At 40.2% G+C, this 19,524-nt stretch overlaps 3 protein-coding genes across 3 annotated transcripts; 2 read left to right on the top strand and 1 right to left on the bottom strand.

Annotated features, from left to right (window-relative positions):
- Positions 1-936: 936 nt before the first annotated feature.
- commd5 (COMM domain containing 5) lies at positions 937-8,181 on the bottom strand. The gene is made up of 7 exons (XM_053428606.1): positions 7,927-8,181; positions 7,517-7,677; positions 5,591-5,619; positions 5,424-5,474; positions 5,084-5,179; positions 4,530-4,605; positions 937-1,715 (listed from the first exon to the last, which is right to left on the bottom strand). Exons 1-7 carry the CDS (start codon positions 8,036-8,038, stop codon positions 1,614-1,616), a joined length of 627 nt encoding a protein of 208 aa, XP_053284581.1. The 5' UTR covers positions 8,039-8,181; the 3' UTR covers positions 937-1,613.
- On the top strand, positions 8,150-15,924 carry fam199x (family with sequence similarity 199, X-linked). The gene is made up of 8 exons (XM_053428605.1): positions 8,150-8,290; positions 9,472-9,650; positions 11,137-11,356; positions 11,509-11,667; positions 11,786-11,947; positions 12,344-12,527; positions 12,677-12,780; positions 13,565-15,924. Exons 1-8 carry the CDS (start codon positions 8,174-8,176, stop codon positions 13,736-13,738), a joined length of 1,299 nt encoding a protein of 432 aa, XP_053284580.1. The 5' UTR covers positions 8,150-8,173; the 3' UTR covers positions 13,739-15,924.
- A 648-nt stretch (positions 15,925-16,572) lies between these two features.
- Positions 16,573-18,939, top strand: smim19 (small integral membrane protein 19). The gene is made up of 3 exons (XM_053428313.1): positions 16,573-16,827; positions 17,480-17,604; positions 18,380-18,939. The coding sequence occupies exons 1-3, from the start codon at positions 16,694-16,696 to the stop codon at positions 18,445-18,447; spliced, it is 327 nt and encodes a 108-aa protein (XP_053284288.1). The 5' UTR covers positions 16,573-16,693; the 3' UTR covers positions 18,448-18,939.
- The last annotated feature ends 585 nt before the right edge of the window (positions 18,940-19,524 follow it).

Genomic DNA, 19,524 nt, shown 5'->3' on the forward strand with positions numbered 1-19,524 from the left:
GTCAGTAGTAGCAGCAGCGGTGCTGGTAATATAGGTCGACCAGTCTAGCCTGTGACCTCAATCCCACACACAGACACACCGCCGGACATACACACTGCTGCTGACACACTGACGCGCTAGCATATTAAATAGTGGGCACACACACACTGCCGGCCAGTCAGTCAGACTCACACACACAAACACATATACACACCGCCAGTCAGTCACATGCACACACAGACACACACTGAAATCTGTGATCTTCAAATACTTTGATAGTTTGTTGTGTTTGTTTGAATATAGGTCAACAATGCAGTCTAGCCAACTCACCTGGTGGATAGTAAATACTGGGTCAGGACCAGCAGCTCCGAGAGGTCACTTTACTTATAAAAACTCTTCTTGGCTGAAAGTAAATGATGAAAGATGGATACTCATGTGATGGATCTAACCAGAGGTTTCACCTTTCATTGTGGATATCGCATCTTTCAGGGCTTTCATTTAAGGAGGAATGCATAAACATACAGGACTTAAGGTTACAGGCCGGATCTTAAATCAGATATGAACTTGTGAATATCTGAATTTGTCAAACTCTATGTGCTTAAAGCATGTATGATCACCATGACATTTTTATCTTTTCATGGCAGGAACAGAACTTTTTTGGTTGTGTTCATGTGGAAAGTTAGGTAAGCAACAAATGTTTGCCTAGTTATCACAACTTAATCTAGTTTTTAAAAGTTTACCAATTTACAGATTCCAAATTTTGTAATCTTGTCTATTGTCCTATACTGCTGAAGGAAAAGTGCACAAGTATGAAGTTACAGTAATGGAGGAAATACAGATATCCGACATTTCATTCAGAGCCACAAATGTGAACCTGAGGGTGGATCCATAGGGAACATCAAGATCAAAGTCAGGCCGATTCACCCTGTCAAAAGCACATAATCTGTTCTCTGCAAAGACAATAACAGATCGATTTTATTAGGTAAATGTGGTTAGAGATGTAAACATTCTTGATGTTATCATGAAAAACACATAAGAAACAACAGGACAATCATCATCATTTTACTTTTTATACAACAGTGTTTTTTTTGCTGTCCCGAGTATAAAAACATGAAAAATCACTTTCTTCGTTCTCAAATTTCAGGAGCATCTGAACCCGAATTTCAGTCTAAATCAAAAGAGCGGATCACATGACGCATGTCTAAGTGGCCAAGTGAGAGGATCTAAGATTTCACTTGGCTGCACTCATGTGTCGACACAATGGAGCTTGGCAGACGTCTCAGATATACTGGTTAGGTGACTAAACTGAATAATGGAAATTTAAAGTGATAACAACCAAAGTCAAGAAAACAAACGATACAGTCTGATTCATAGATTTGTTTTACACACAGGTTGAAACACACAAAACAATCTTGTGGTGCAGCCTGATGACGATTCTACTTGACACGGACAGTCAGGTATGTTGGATGCAAACGCTCACAGAGCATATGTGCGCGTGTGTGTGTGTGTGTGTGTGTGTGTGTGTGTGTGTGCGCATGTGTGTGTGTGTGTGTCTTCAGTAAATTTCCATAAAATCTCAGAAAATAGTCAAGTAGAAAAGATGGTTTGTTTTCCTAAAACCCCCACATGGTGCATTAGTCTTGGATTTGAAGAATGCTCCTTTTCTCCAGATTGTTCATTTCTTTGAGAATCAACGCCACGTTGTAACGGAGCTCCTGGAACTTAGACACAGGCACCTGAACGGGAAATAAAACAAATCACTGTCAATGTCACACAAACAGTTGCATGGCCAAAGTACAGCTAAGAAAAAAGAGCCATAAAGATCAGACATGATGTCTGTGAAATAATTTTTGATCATCCTCACACATTACATCTGTAGACCATTAGGAGAAAAGACCCGGTCTCATTCCACACATACTCCCTTCTCTCCAAGCAGTACCCAAGGTCAGGTTATAGATAATGGACCAACCAGCAGTACCTTGTAGTTTCTACATTAGAGGACTTTCATATCTAACTGAGATGCACCCAGACAGAGAGGAATCACTCCAACTCTTCTGCTTATTTCAGCAGTGGCAAGACATAAGGACACAGTGATAATGAAATACATACTTAAGGCTTAACTATCCATTCCTAACATAGAGAGATAGCAATTCTACACTTTCATGGATGTGCTGATGGAATGGGTGATGCAGGCTGAGGTTGGACAAGACAAGCTAGTTGCTTCTTTCTACTCCTTTACAGACAAAAAAAATAAATGTTAATCAAAGTTGATTTGTTTCTCAATATTTCTGTTGTTATGTTTTGGGGTTTTCTACTACTTATGTTGCTGATTATCTATTTCTTATACAAATTTAATTTACTTTATATATTTAAAACTATAATAAAAATAATGATGAGAAAATATAGTTCTTTGACAACTCAGTGCCGATGACAGGACAGCCATTCTACAGAGTCATTCAGTCATCATATGTTTGTATCTGTGTTCGTGACACATCTGACAGTTAAAAGTGAGGCCATTAAAAGGAGCAGCAGCCATCTCTTCTGTCCGTTTTTTGTGATTACAGCAGAACATGCCGTCTATTCAGCCTCCGGAAGAGATCCTGAAAGACACATACCAGGTCGAGATAAAGTCCATCGATAGAATTTTCACAGCGGATGTTGTTGCTCCTAATCTTCTAATCCCGCTGGAATCTGATTACGTAGCTGCAGCGCTAGGTGCAGCGACAGCAGTAGTAGAAGTCATCCCTCTTGTTTCTGTCCACATTAGTAGCCTTCTTTGAAAAGAGTTAAGTGTGTAATCATGCTTCTATTTTACTATTACAAGGCAAGTCCATTGTGGCAGGAGTACAGCGCCCCCTGCTGAGCCTATATTATACTAATTTTGTGGACGATTTATTTTTTCTGCTCATCCTTTACATCACCAACTAAGTACAGATGCATTGTTACTATATAAGTAACACATTTTATGATCATAATTAAATGGTTGGTGCTATTGATACAGAAAATTTTCAAAGACACACTGGTGTCAAAAAATTTCAAATATAATCTGTGAAGTACAGGTTCTAGGTTAGGCTGCTGTTTATAGAGGTTAATTCGTTTTTTTCAATGTGATCCTATTATGTAAGAAATGAAACTGACCTACATTGGTCCACTGGCTAGTAACCAACTTCTTTCTATGAACAGGCTGAAGATAAACTGGGAACACATGCACGCGGACACACACACACACACACACACACACACACACACACACACACACACACTGCAGTGCAGGGCTAGCATTCACCAGGGGGATAAAATTACCATCTACAAAATACAAAAAGGGGTTCTGAAAGTCCATCTTATGACAGTTCTAATGCAAACTGGAATCTCTTTAACACTCATTGAAATCCATGGATTTCAAGACCTGAGAGTTTGAGATGAAGGAAATCCAAGTGCCTGGAAAATCAATGTCAGTTAGTTGTAGTGGAAACCCCCAGAGAGAGAGGAGGGAGAGGGAGAGAGAGGGAGGGAGAGGAGGGAGGGGGAAGGAGGTTAACAGCTTTCACAGGTCTCAGTGCCAATAAGTTACAAAAGTCTTCTCAAAGTGGGTCAAATGGTTTGAGAGTAGTGTTACGTGTGGCCAGGAGGTGGGGCTCTGTGTGAGAATGTGTGTGTGTGTTTGTGCCTCTCTCCACCTTTCTCTCTCTCTCCACGCAGCCAGTCCTCAGGTGAGACTCATCACCTCGTCAGCTGGAGCTGACTTAAGGAGGCTGTGAATTTCTTTCTCGCTCTCTATTCTTCCATGCAGGTGAACGGGTGAGGAGACCGAGGCTCCGGTTTCCCCCATGCCAGAAGTCCTTTTGAGTTTTTGTTATGTTGGTAGTTGGTTCGGGGGTTCCCGGTAGTCCTGTTTTCGGATAACCTTTTTCTTTCATTTAGGTAGTGGGTTATTTAGGCAGACTTAGTTCGGGGGGTGAACACTGACTTCGACGGCCGATGGCTGGCTCAGTGTTCCCCTCTCTTTTGTTTGTTTTGGCCGGGAACCTCCAACCCTTTTGGTTTGTTGCCTTTCTAAATATTTGTTTGTTTCAACCAATAAACATTTGTTATTATTTAGTGGCAACAGTTGTTTCTGATTCGTTTATTTGATGTGTTCCGGGCCTCACGAGCCATTTCTTATAGGTCCGTAACAGTAGTCAGCATGACTAAGGTCAAATGTGGTTTAACTAGGTGACCAATGGAAGCTTCACACATGTATAGTTGTGATGTGGTTCCATGAAGAATAAACATTTTGTGCATGTAGTACTGAGGTGTGGTAAAGGGTTATATACAGTCTACGATGAATGAACCCTTGGAAATGGTGATGTCATTAATTTCACAGAGTTAACTTGTTCTCCTCACTCTTTTCCTTGGTCGATCAAGCTTCTATATATTGGCTTCTTTAAAAAGGTCTGAGTATCCAGAAACTTCTTTCATCAGCTCACATCATTTCTATCAGACTGTGCATAAATGGACAATGAAAACAGAAGGAATATTCATGTAAAGAGTCACATCATTAGTTTATGTACCTCAAATTGACTTAAACTCCCGTCTGACAGTTTCATCTGCATCAGTACAGAAGGCTGCAGAGCCCTGGATAAAGAGCTGGAGAGACAGAAAAACATTAACTTCATTACACCGAGGCCAAATCTTCTACCACTCTGTTTTAGAATCTTCTAAAATTCAAACAATAAAACTGGACAATACACAAACATTTTGGTCACATCTTTGATGTTTAAGGTCTGTTTCTGAGGTGCTTCTATACAGTGTGGTCCTAACATCAATTAGCAGTAAAAAGGTGTCTCCAGTTCTGTAGGATTTTATCTGTTAAATTTTTTGATTTTCAATAGAATTAACTAAGGAGTGTTTATATCAGACACTGGAAACATTAGAGAACTCATCCTCTGTAGAACTGATTATAAAAACACACACAAATAGAATAGCTTCCAACAACTTATTATTATGTCATTCAAAGTTATTCAGAATAACAGCGGCCTCTTGAACATCTTGCTGAACAGGTTATGACAATTGTTATGAATACATTTCTCAGGATACAGTGTTTCTCTCCACCTCAGTATATTACCTTGTAGAAATGGCAACATCCACTCTCCATTTAAATTGTTCTATCGTGGGTAGGTGAGGATCATTCTGGGAGGTCGCTGCCTCTAGAGCTGCACGTCTACAAATATAAAGAGAGTTGGGAATCATAACATCTCCATCAATGGCATCTGAATGCCTCAACAACAGCAGCAGTTCAGATATTCCTGGACCAATATCTGATGTCAATATGATGTGACAGAGGTCATTCATGTAATGATAAAAATACAAAAAATGTATTTCCTCATTACTGCATTAATAGTTTATTGAGTTCTGTGGGAAGATAACACAATAACCATGTGTTAAATTGTTTAAGTTCAACATACCGATTTCCAAACACCACACTGGAGAAATCTGTGATAAAGTCTTCAGGTATCCTAATTGACAGAAATACAAACAACAACTTTAGTATTCAAGGCTGCCATTGTGTTATTTGTGTACATGAGTGATAATCAAAACACTGAGCCTGTCATACAAACATGAAAAGCCTTACCTTAATTCTCTGAGATCGTCTTTGAAGGCCTAAACAGGGACAAAGCAGAAACTGTTGAATTTTCTATATGAATATAATATGGAGAAAATATTATATTTAACAAGTGTGGATGTAAACAGGCAGATAAACCATGGGCAGCTAAGGCTTTTAATAAAGCTCTTTTACAGCTGTGTCTTCATTCCACACTATATCCTCATAGTATGTTGTGTGACTCGTAAGTATTTTTGTAGCCAGCACATAAAAAAAAGTATATACTTTACTACAAAAACAGACAATTTTGAAATATGTCCATAAATGTGCATGAATCAAACTGCAACTATGAAATCACACTGTCAACTAAACTTCAGGAAGAGATAACATGTTTTCTGTAAGTGTACCACCTGCAATTTATATATGTATTAATTCATATCTGTTCTATTTAGGGTTGCAAACGGGCGGAACATTTTTCGGAGAATTTCCGGAAACTTTTTACATGGAAGGTTAAGATTGCGAATTTTTGCAATATAATGAAAAAAATTTACCGCAAATTAAACACTGACCAATAAAAACGTCATTCAAAGCTCTATTTTAAGGATGTATGGAATGCAGCAAATGCTGCACGTTGAATTTCAACCATGCACTGTGCATTTCTCCATAACATGCTCAGTGCATTCTTCCATGTGCAGTGCATTCCTCCATCACATGCATAGATAATTCCCAGCATCCTGCACACTACAGCAGGGTTATTGAAGCCACACTACTGCATTAAGCCAAGGACTAGTCAGGTTAGTTTTGATGATATTACTGGGGGAAATATATTAGCATGCTGATTGGGGATAGTTCATCTGTTCATCTAGCCTATTTCTATTAATTTATCCATCAATTAAAAAATATTTGTAAAGACGATTCCAATTGTTTAGCTAACTATTTATATCTCTGGCATTGCATTAGTGTTTTTTACAAGCCTATTTCTCATCTTATTCTACAGAACAATACCACGTGCACTATCTCATGTGTGGAGACATTTCACCCCAGATAATGTAGAAGGAAAGGCTGTGTACATTTGCAACTACTGTGCAAAGACCTGTGTTAAGAATGCCACAAAGATGCAGAAGCATATAGCCAGGTGCCCAAAGTTTCCTCAGGGCTCAAATAAGCTTATGACATAACAAAATGTTTATATTTATATCTGTATATGACAAGGTAAATACAGTTAGTATAAATTACCCACACAAATTCCAGTCTATTCCTGTAAATTCCCGAATATTCCCATTAATTCCAATGGAAAGTTTCCAACTTTGAATAATCCCGGAATTTTGCAACCCTAGTTCTATTAAAGTGCTAAGGAACAACATCAGGTGCAGTGTCAGCACAGACTGCATCAAAGCTGAATCTGCAGTCATGTGCTCAGTTTTGAACACTTCATCATCCGTCATGATTTTGTATCAACACTGACAGTTTAGACATAAAGTACATATACAGCAGGATTTTTTTCAGGGCACTAAATAGTACATACATTGCACACTAAAAAAATCCGTAAGGGGACATATGCCCTATGTAGCATGTAGAGTGGTTTAAGACGTGATAGCAGGAGCCTGGAAACGAAGAAGCTCAAAACCATTCATCCGTCCTTCATTTTAATATTTTAGGCCAGTACTTCTCTCACTGTAACATGCCAAAATATGTTTAGATAAAAAGCATGGTGTCCATTAATAGTACCTATGCAGAAAAACGTTTTTCACTACACTTAATTTGATCAGGGTCCCCATGTAGGACAATATTCAACCCCTGCTTATTTGTATGCTGTGTAATAACAGGACACCAGTCATATCTTGTATTAGTGAGAACAAAATGGATGAATTCAGCTGCAAACACCAGGATTTTGGTGGTTTACTCAGTCAGTTTGTTGCAGACTGTGATTTGCAGTGCCGGCCTGGCAGCGGTTACCTCCTGTTTGAGGGATGCTGTGGGGATGCGGATGGCCTCGGACAGCACTCGGTACATGCCGGCTATGATGTGACTGAGTCTCTCCTGTGGGACGGTGCTGCTCTCTGCTATCGCCTTCATCACATCCCTGCTGTCCTTCCCCTCCAGGGCACTGACCACAGCTGCAGGGAACATTATATTCACAGACACGTTGTTTAAGGGTTCTCCCAGTCACCAGTCTCCTCCACGTAGCTGTCTGTTATCTCACTAACCAATACACATATCACAGATTAGCAGTAAAGGTTTCAACTAATTAAAGGTCAGTTGATTATACACTATATAATATATATATCCACAGATATGCTATCTAAAGCTGTTAAAGTATGCAGTGTGTGATCATGTAACATTAGAGACAGAGGATTGGCACGTACCTTTCAAAATTCTTCTGAACGTTTCGTGGTCCACATCCTTCAGGCTTTTCGACATAGACTCAATTTCCGGTGGTATCCTGCCTCCTAGAAAGCTGGTGTCTCTGGAGGCCATGACTAAGCACACCCTAGTGTACAATACACACAAAAAACAGGGAGAATAAACGGTACATTTACAGAAGAAGACGAAGTGCTATCCTCCTTTTCTGCTTCTCTTCTGTTTTTGTGACAGCTTCCGCCTGCAGGTCACATGACGCGCGCCTCGCTCGCTCCCGGGAGTCTCGCGGTGACGGCTCCGATCAGCGACAGAAGAGAAAGGATTTGCAAATGGAGGCAGCGGAGATGTTCTCCCTCTGAACGAGAAAGGGTAGGTTTTTATAACACTTGCAGCTTCTTCGGTACGTCCCCAACGTGTGTTCACACCGCATAGGTTTGTTAGCGGGTAGAAAAGATCAGTTCGACGTCGTTCTATGAACCGGTAAACGCTACGTGGACGTCTGTAGCACTAGCATCGAGCTAGCGCTGTTAGCGTGTGTTGTTTTGTTTTTTGCCAAGCTAACTGTTTGTTTTTACGGAATACGATAACCTGTAATTTACAGTGTAACCGAACTTAATGGGACGTGAGAGAGCGTCTATTAAAAACAACTTTCAAAAATGGTTTCAACAATCAAGCTACATGAGCGATAGATTTAACATGGATCATATTCAAGGGTTGTGTAAACAATCAGCAGGAACTCCGTTTATTTAATATTATCAGGGATTCTAATTAAGCATCAGCAAGACATATTAACAACAATGACCTCTACAATTGTTAATTAACTGTTAACTGTTGATATTAATATATTTTATGAAAGAAAAACAAACTTACACACGAAAGGCGAGTCCATTGAAGTTCATTTCGTTTTTATAGTTTGATAAGGTTTTGGAGCAGTTTATTCTTGTTTGTAAATGTATCGTTTTGACCGAAGTGATCAGAAACTGAGTTATTTGCGAATTGTTCGAAAATATACCCCAAATAAAGTTCATTAAAAGTTTATTACACAATTGTGACAGATAGAACTGGGTTCTGTGTTTTGCCTGAATCTTTTCCACATCACCTTCATAGGGATATTTGTGAATTCAGAAATCTCTCAGGATGCTTTATGACAGCTACATGAGGAGAACATCATTATTAACACAGTTTAAGATTCATGTTGTCCACGTAAAGCTTATTTCTCCACCCTGTACCGTATCTGTCATTCATGGTCATTTAGCTTGCTAATGTTTGTGGACACCTGTCACAAAAACCCACAAATCTAAAATATTACCAGTTTGTCATGTGTCCATAACAAACATTTGTTCTGAACCTGAGCCTAATTTAGTGAAAAATAACAATGAGTAGAGTCACCAACACAGTAATCCATCTGTACAATAACCTTGCAACTGATTGATAACTACTTTGATTTATGTTGAGAGTTTAAAAAGTCAGTTTTAATGTAGTAATTGAGGCCGTAGCTGTATTGAAAGTGTCCCTTTTGTTTGTGTCTGATGTTTGTTTTCCTTTGTCAGGTGCATCTGACCATGTCTGAATCACTGTATGAGAAGTTTTTGGCCCCAGAGGAGCCGTTCCCTCTCCTCTCCCAGAGAGCCAACCTCAGTGATGTGGGAACCCTGGACGTCAGTGACTTTGGGTGTCAGCTCTCATCTTGTCACAGAACAGATCCTCTACACCGCTTCAACAGTAATAGGCAAGTAGAGATCGAGTACTGTCTGATTCACACATATGCGTCACCTTTCTTTGAGGTAAACTTAAGCTGTCAGGTGAAACATGCAATGCTGATGTGTAAGAAGATGCTATTATTTGGGCATTTAACTGAAGATGTTGACCTCTATGGATCGGCTCAAAATCTGGACCCAACACAAACTGCTGCAGGATGTGCAGCTGCAACTGTTGATGTTCACCTTACCTCACCATTGATGAATGTCAATGTGCTGGTTAAGTAGCATGATTCTTGGCTGACAGTGCTGGTCAAGTTGGTTTACACCTGTGACGGCATATTAGTACCGATGTATGTTTGTATGTTTCTATTTTTACCTCCTAAAACTGCTACAAAACACTTATTGCTTATACAATAAAATCACATGCTTCCACTCAAAACCTGTACCATACCTCTTACCACTATGAAAGAGTAACAGTGTTTGGAATACAGTTAAAGATTACAGCCTGAATATTAGCATCGTAATCATATTCACGTATTTCACAGAAAGATTGTCGCCCTCATAAAATGTGGATAAATGTATCGTATTATTCTCTTGTTTTGAAGTCTTAAGAAAACCTAGCTATAATCTTGAGTGTATTGATATATTGCACACAATGCGTCATGCATACTGTATATAATTGGACATATCCCCTGAGAAGGTAAACTCTGTTGACATTGTTAGATTATGTTTTGATGTTCAGATTTTCGGATCCCATTAAATCCAGTGTCTTTATCTTGATTGCACCGCACTTACTCTCTGGAAAATTACGTGAACAATTTTCAGAAATGAGTCATGTCATTACACTGTGTGTTGGTGTAGCTGGAAGGGTATTGTTTGTGTTCGTGTGTGTATGTGCCAGCATGTGGGTGTGCTTGGACAAAATAACAGATGAATTTTCACCAAACTTGGAGGGAATATTGCTTCAGAGGGTGTTTTCAGATAATTGACTTTTGAAGTCTTAAAGGACAAGAAATACATTATCCTAAAAACACATTTTCTAAGACATCTTTCCAAATTATGGAGAAACATTTGAGAGCTTGAATTGTCAAGAAAATCATCCCCCATAATATAATATGTGAAAATGGACGTCATGAAGGAGTCACAATAAAGCCAAAACAATACACCATTCATAAATAACAAATATTTTTGAGGTATCCCTGCATCCTTTAGAACGATGGAGATGAAGGAAAAATTATTAATGATCATATGGTAGCTATGACTTCATCATCATGACATCACTACAAATCTGAAAAAGACATCATAAAGGTTAGTAACGCAGTAAATATTACAACCAGTAACATTAGGGACAAAATCTACAATTTATTTAGAATAAATCATCATTTGTCATCATGTGGTATGGTAGTGATGATATTGTGAAATGGCATTGTTATACTACAAAAAGGTTGTTCCTGTCTGCATCCCTCCTACTATGTTTTTCACTAACCTACCACTCCCACTCATTGTTCTCTGCAGATGGAACCTCACTTCCTGTGGAACGAGTGTTGCCAGCTCGGAGTGCAGCGAGGAGCTCTTCACCTCTGTGTCTGTTGGGGACCAGGAGGACTGTTACTCCCTTCTAGATGACCAGGAACTGACATCGCTGGACTTGTTTCCAGAGGGCAGTGTTTGCAGCGACGTGTCCTCCTCCATCAGCACCTATTGGGACTGGTCCGACAGCGAGTTTGAGTGGCAGGTTGGTTATTATTTGGCTTTTTGGTCAGTTTACTAGTGATTTTCATTATTTGTTTGGACATTGATATGAAAGTGATTGATCTGATCAAAATCCAACTGGAAGTCTTTTCTAAACAGTCTCTCTTTCCACATCTCTCTCTGTTGTCCTCTCAGTTGCCGGGTAGTGACATTGCCAGTGGCAGTGATGTCCTCTCTGACATCATCCCGAGTGTGCCAAGTTCACCTTGTTTGTTTTCCAAGAGAAGGCCGAAGTCCCACCCCCACCGTAACCTGGATGAACTTCCTTGGAGTGCCATGACCAACGATGAACAGGTAAACAAAGCTCAGAATCAACATCGATAAAGCTGAAGACTATCTCAAGCTACTAGCTTACTTCTCTGCAGGCTTAGAAAGAGACAATACCTCTCCGTGTGTTCGTCTCCGCTTCCAGGTGGAGTACATCGAGTACCTGAGTCGGAAGGTCAGCACAGAGATGGGCCTCAGGGAGCAGCTGGACATCATCAAGATCATCGACCCATGTGCTCAGATCTCTCCCACCGACAGCGAGTTCATCATCGAGCTCAACTGTCTCACAGACGAGAAGCTGAAACAGGTGGGCACTGATCTCAAAACACAAAAACACTTTCACAATACTCGTTACTGCACCAATATACAAAACTGTTTTTCTTTCACACAAAACATTACAGAAAAATCTCTTGAAAGTTGACAAACCAACCAATTTATAAAGATGATTATGGGTCAATATGTGTATGATATTGCATTATCACAAGGTCTACTTCATACATTGCACTTGCTTTAAATCTATATGTCCAGTATGATTATATAGATGTTAGATCTTAAGGATTCAGTTGTATGAGTTTGCCTTGTCATTATTTATTTGCAGTGAGAGAAGCGCTCACTGCTAATGCGTCCCTGCACAGTGTCAGCAGGATCAAAGTGTTACTTTGTGTGTGAGAAGATTGATTTACGGAGAGTGTGTTGTCCTCAGGTGCGTAACTACATCAGAGAGCACAGCCCCAGGCAGCGGGCCAGCAGCACCAGAGAGAGCTGGAAGAGGAGCAGTCACAGCAGCGCCAGCACCGGCGGCGTGAGCGCGGCCAGCAGCAGTAATGCTAGCATGGTCAGCTCCACCAGCTCCTCCACTTGCTCCACAGCCTCCAACTCTGTAGCAGGTAAGGAGCTACCTGGTTGGCTAGCAGTAAAGATGTGCCAAGAGTGCTGCCACAAGAGGAGCTTGTTGAGTGGAGCATTACAGATCAGAGTCAAACTTCCAGCTTAGCCTGTCTGGTTTTAATAGGGTCTGTATTTCCTGTCATTGCAGGTGGCACCGCCTCGGCTTGTAGTGGAGGCAGTGTTGCCAACATCAGCAGAGCGCACAGTGATGGAAACCTCTCCAGTGCTGCAGAGCGGATACGAGACTCTAAAGTAAGAGACCTCTGGATAAGATAGTCTATAGTTTCATAGGTGATGTGTTTATTGTGTTTTATCATTCTGACGTTTTCCGACAAAAGACAGGGAAGCATCGCAGGGGAGGGGTTTATTTTTTTTTACTTTTAAGAGTACTTTTTTTCTTACCTTAATGGATCTAATCCCATTGTTCCAATTACATGTTGTTTTTAATGTAACGGTGAAGAAATAAGTCACCTAAATCAGTCACCAGTTCCTACATATTTGTTTCCTATTGGACAAATAATTGGGGGGTGGGAGGGGGCAATAGATTATGAGTTAGGAGTATTTTACTTTATTGAGCACCAAAACTGTTAAATTATTGCAGTTTGATTTATTACGGGATTATGTTAAGTACAATTGTTTGATTTTGGCACTTATTTATATTTGTATGTTTATGTTAAGTATACTTTAAACTTTAAAAATGTATTGTGTTAAATTTCATCTTTCAATTTGTCTTAGCAATAAACAAGCCGCTCTTATCGCCGACCATCACTTTGTGCTTTTTGTAAGTAACAGTACTGATCCTGACCCCGTTTAGGCTCCGGAAACATGTTTAAAGTATCAATTAAGTGCTGTCAAACTATACCAAACCCTAATTGTTAACTAATTCATATACTAGTTAATAACAGTACTGTTAAATACACGTGGGTTACTTTTACAGCCTCACCATTTCTCAGAGCATGGGAGATGGTCAAATGATCTCCCTGATCCTCATCTAGTTATCGTCACTCACCTCTCTCTCCGTCACACTGTCTTTCAGAAACGTTCAAAGCAGCGTAAGCTCCAGCAGAAAGCCCTCCGCAAGCGGCAGCTGAAAGAGCAGCGACAGGCCCGCAAGGAGCGTCTGAGCGGACTCTTTCTGAACGAGGAGGTGCTCTCCCTACGGGTGACGGAGGAGGACGACCACAGCGACGACCTGGACATACTGATGTGACAGCAGTGAATCGATCAGTGCTCCCTCTATGCCTGCTCTCTCCAAGCCCAGCCACTGCCATAGAGCTCCGACACCACGCTAAATCTTCATCACTGCACGCATTCGCTTTGAGTAGGCTGCCATAACAATGGGTTTTGTTTAAAGTAATGTAGATTTTAGTAGCCTTTCTGTATAGCTTGACATCTTGCTTACTTATACTAGCGTTAGGTGCTACAGCTTTAATTGCTAGCTTCTGCTAGAACTACTAAGGTAGGTACAGTAATACTGCGATTGCTTTGAATAGATATTGACCTCAGTCTAACCTGCTTATAACCAGTGCTAATGCTGAAACAGCCTAGACGCTCGCAGATACACAAAGCTATGCACTGCAGTTACTTCAGCTTAATATAACAAGAGGAATCGCATATAGATGCTGACCCAGCGTTTATCCACTGCTACTAATACAGCCACCGCTGACAGAGGGACAGATCAGGCAAGACAAGCAGAGTTTGGCTTTATTCTTTAGATGCTGTGACCCCAAAAAGTTAACTTTTTCATAACATTACAGGAGAAACTGTGGCAGATTTTTGGCTTTATTTGAGCCCTAACTGGTTGTAGGGATCTTTATCTGTACCAGCCAAACTGCTAATCTGAGGCTTGAGTTTAATCCATTGAACTTCAGGTTATAGCAGCAAATACATGAGGAAATCCTACCGTTTATACACAGTGTCTTTGAAATGATGAAGTAAAAAAGAGAACAACCTTCAAATCTTGCAAATACACCAGAGGTTAAGAGTTTTTCTTTGTGATGTGGAAATGGAAGCGAGCTGGTCTGTCTTTCTACCTGCTGAGTGTTGTGGTTCCATTTCACTCTCAAGGCTTAGAGGGAGCACTGAAACACTGCATGTTTAAATCGTCGCCATACCGTGTGGTCCAGTAACTAACAACTTGCATCACTTATTTGCATACCCTTGTTTAGAAGTGGCTTACCTGTATTGTAAATAAATGATAAATGATGGCTTATTTACTGCTCGCTTTCAAGTTTTCCTCAGTGGTAAAGCTTTGGTTTAATTTGTTTCTCTCCCTTTTTGATATATATGACGACTGAGTGATGAACTGACTGGTTGTCATAGCTTAAAAGATTTAAAGGTTCAGTGTGTAGAATTCTGTGAAATCTAGTGGTGAAGTGGAATCTTACACCCCTCATCTCTCCCTCCCCTTCCAAACATGACAGAGAACCTGGGTTAAACTTCAGTTGTTATAAAAACTCAAAAGCGGTCTAGTTTGTCCAGTCTGGGCTACTGTAAAAACATGGCAGCCTCCATAGAGAGGACAAGCTCTTGATGTAAATATAGAGTATTTAAATATAAAAGGCCCATTCTAGAGTAAAGAAAACAACAATTCAGACAATTTAAATGAAACCCACTTGTGAAAACATCAGCAGGATTAGTTTATGTCCAGCTTCCTCCAGTAGATCCCTTTCACCTAATTCTTACACACTGGACCGTTCTTTGCAAAAAGTCTTATTTTGACGCATTTAGTTGTGTTTTGTGTTTTGGTTTTGGTCTCATACAATCTTTTGTCCTTTTGTCCTTTGTTACTTTGGTTTTCTACAAGCACTCCTGCTGTGTTTCTGCCCCAGATGGATTCTACATCACTTACCACTTGCATTCTGAATGATCTGAGTCTCACGAGAAGTTTTTCTTTCTATGTGCTGTAGAACTGGTTTGGCTTTCAGCTGGTTACTTGAGCATGTGCATCCAACATTTTAGCCAATAACTTATTTTACTCTGAAAGTCAACAATGTGTGGATGACGCACCAACATCTTTTGTCGAGTTGTAACAATCATGCTCTTTTGATATTTGTTTTTCTCTCTACCTTGTAGGAAACACTTCTCAGTTGTAACCTGACCAACCACTGCCATCAACCTGTTGTCCTTTATATTATGTTTCTCTATGTGTACTGAGCTTTGGTTCTTGTCTCTGTCTTGTGTTTACACTCATCAATTACAGCGTTTAGGTTGAAAGCAGCTTCATGTATTCTGTAGTAATGAATTAGTAAAACTCTATTTTGAAAAATAAGATAATTTTAAAAGAAAAAAAAAAACCACAGTGTGATGCAATAAATTCATTTGTGTACAGAAGGTACCATGTAATTGCTGAAAATGAATGGTATTGAAATTATTAAACACGGTTTAAAGAACAAACTGATTGTAAAGCTACGTTTTTGTTTGTGAAGACTCCATCAGTGTCATTGCTAGACACATTTCATATTATCTCACATCTAAACCTTTCACCATCATAGTGTTTTAAATGTTTTAGATATTTGCTAAATCACATTGTAACATAATAATGTTGTCTTCAGACAATGGTTCAGAAACACTGAAACTTGACGTATAAACTTTATATTGTTGCATCTTATTGATTTTGTCTATGCTGACATCATCTTGAAGTGTGGCTGTGTTTTTTTGTCACTAGGTTACACCAAATAGCAGAATTAGGAAAGTTTCCAACAATCTGTGGAATCCAAATCATTAATGTATTAAAGCTGCAGTAGAGCAAAGTCATAAACAACCCAGTGTTATTGTGGTGTTCCTAACACAGATTGTATGGTGTAATTCATCAAGACTGAAGGGCCTGACTACACTTATGCAGGATACTGGGTGTTAATATAGCTGATGACCAACCAAAAGCATTATTATCAACGTTTAATGTACACAATTAAGCAGAGGAGTAAACTGCATAGATCGAACATACATCCAACTCCTGCGTCCTCACGGTTGAATTACGGTTTTGGACTGTAGGGGGCAGTGACGCGCCCCGGAGTGTGCGGTGGCTTTCTCTTTAGAATAAGACTGAGGCGGAAGTGAAGCCGCAGTGTTTACAGCAGTCGCCTGAATCTCCAGCAGCGAGTGCGCAGCTGCTCCATCACAGCATCTCTTTGTTTTCACACATCCTTCCTCAGGGCCTGTCTCGATGGGCGGCCACGGGGCGTTGGGCAACGAGCCGGAGACTATCGACTACTCTGTGCACGAAGCGTGGAACGAGGCCACGAACGTGTACCTGCTGGTGATCCTGGTCAGCTTCGGGCTGCTCATGTACGCCAGAAAGTAAGCACGGGTTGTTTACTGCAGTCACTCGCTCGTTCTTCTTCTTCTCAGCTTATGACCGACAGAGGTACAGCACCGGTGATTCAGACTCCTAGCGCCGTCTGTCAAAAGGACTCAAACACGCCACAGACGTTTTAAAGGTTCACTGAGTGAGATTTAGGTCAAAGGGATCTATTGGAAGAAATTAGAATATAAAAGAATCCTAATGATGTGCTCAGTAGTGTGTTTCATCTAAATTGTAGGAATTGTTGTTTTCTTTACCGTAGAATGGGCCCTTTATATTCAAATACTTCATATTTACACCAGGAGCGGGTCCTCTCTACGGAGGCCGCCATGTTTTGTTTTTTTTGCAGTTGCCCAGACTGGACAACTTATGACAACTGAAGTTTACCACTGGTTCTCTCTAATGTGTGGAAGGGAAGGGGGGGAAATCCACCTGCAACATGCAACTTCCCTTCTAGATGATCGAATGACTTGATGTTGAAATATTCGCTGCAATGTGTGGCATCAATTTCACCGTTAGTTAAATGGTCTAAATATGCTGCTACAATAACATTTAGCTAGTTTTCACTCATGCTGTTTTTGTGTTAACACTAAACAACATTCTGCCCTTTGCAGTGTTAATGTTTGTGCTCATTTACATATAATCCAGAAACAAGAGGAAGATCATGCGCATCTTCACTCTGCCTCCCACCGTGGGCAGCAGCCCGGAGCCCAACTTCTACGACAGCCTGCAGAAGGTCCGCCTGCGGCAGCAGCTGGAGATGTACTCTCTGGGTGAGGAGCCGCGCACATCTGCACTGGAGAAGAAGAAATACAGGGTTCATCAGCTCAGTTTAGTGGGGCCACAGCAGATCTGTTGGCAATAGAATCAGTTTGCAAAGAGGGAAAGTCACAGGCCACTAGTCTCAAGGGACGTGCAAAATATTTTCTTCTTCATTTTTATTTTTCAAACAAATAGAAAGAGAAGATGAAACAAAAAAAGAACAGTGTTTACATTTTCGACATCAATGCAAATACTACGTTGGAGTAGTAGGTCAACGTTGAAGAAAAAACTTGTAATATTGCCTCTCTGTTCCAGTACATTTACTACATTTTTCTGATAATTTTATGACATAACTCTCAAAATCTCTGATACTTTTCTGCCATTATGTGGCCCCTAAATACTCCATCGTAAAATACTTCTACAAGGTTTAAAAAGGGAAAAAGAGAGGGATTATATGTTTTTCAGCGAGATGAGGGTCTGGAGAATGAGCTAGACATAACGTACAGTTCAAGCCTTCGGTGTGATACAGTTATACATGAAAAATAAGCCTGGGCCGTTCATCTTGCATTGGGAATATGACTCAGGATTCTCTGAAAGATTTTACTAACAATGTCAATCAAGATCCTCCACAGTTGTCGTTCCTCATCGAACTTTGGATTCTCTGTACTTCATCACTGAGACGTGTTTTCAATTCTTTTGTTTAATGATGTAGATCCTGATCACACTGAAGAGACACCTGTTTCTCTATGTTTGTCTTTAACTTCCCCGACTCTTTTTGTCTCTTAGCCAGAAAAATGGAGCAACAGCAGAATCAACAAGGTCAGACAGACAGCGTGCAGCTTTCCATGGAATGACAAGCTGCCGTCTCTGTCAGAAAAACACTCCTGTGTCTTCAAGCCCTCGGGACATGAGTAGGAAAGGACTTGAGTGGCTGCCATGGTCAGAGATTATTAAAAAAAAAAAGACACTGATCCTGTCCTGGTGTTGTTTCTCATTGGCTCCTTGAGTGAGACATGTCTTCTTGCACCTTCTGTTGTCTACGTTGTGTGAACACATTGAGAAGAAACAGCTGGATGGATGAAAACTATTCAAAGTGAGGCATAACACAGAGCAGTGACACAAACCCAGTGTGAGGAACAAATACACGTGATGTCACTGATGTGTTCTCAGAATCGCTCCAGACAAAGTCTGCCATGAAGAAATAAAATAAAAATCCTTCAAATTTAATTTAGAATATAGATGTTTTTATTATGTGTTTGTAAGATGCTTTTTTTTGTGAAGTGGTAATTCAAATACATTGTTATCAATTATTCTCAACTGTGACAATAAAAACAGATAAACTTCAAGTGATTGAGTCAGAAGTTTATTTGGACAGCAGTGCTTCGTCCATTTTTGGGGTTTTATCTTTTTATTTCCTTGGATCCTGTGCTTGTAAGATCACTTAGTAGAAGCTGTGGAGCTTTGACAGCCCACTTGTCTTTGAACTTATATTCCTACCTGCTGTTCCTGCTACAGCTACTATACGTGTTATGCTTGTGTAGTTTGCTTTAAGTACTTAGTCATACCTTTTCATTTTGTACTTGAAGATGCACTATTCAGTAAACATTTGAAACAAACAACAAACTAGTTTTGTTTAAGCACGTTTCAGCTATAAGCTTTGACTATAGTTAAAATCAAGAAATAGGAAATAGATGCACCCATATTAATTATGACAGTTTGACGTACAGTCCACAACTTTGGTCCAACTTGAGATATCCTAACAGGGGGTCTCTGTGCTCACGTGTTTTATTTGGAGGAGCCTCATTTCATGACATCACAGCTTCGGGACCAGGATGCAAGTGTGGAGGTGTCTGTGTGCCCAAGTGCCCTGTGGCAAGACACTGAACCCTGACGGCTCTTCCAGCAATGTATGATGGGGGATTGAAAAAGTT

This window comes from Pleuronectes platessa, chromosome 8 (assembly GCF_947347685.1).
Source record: "Pleuronectes platessa chromosome 8, fPlePla1.1, whole genome shotgun sequence".
NCBI lineage: Eukaryota > Metazoa > Chordata > Actinopteri > Pleuronectiformes > Pleuronectidae > Pleuronectes > Pleuronectes platessa.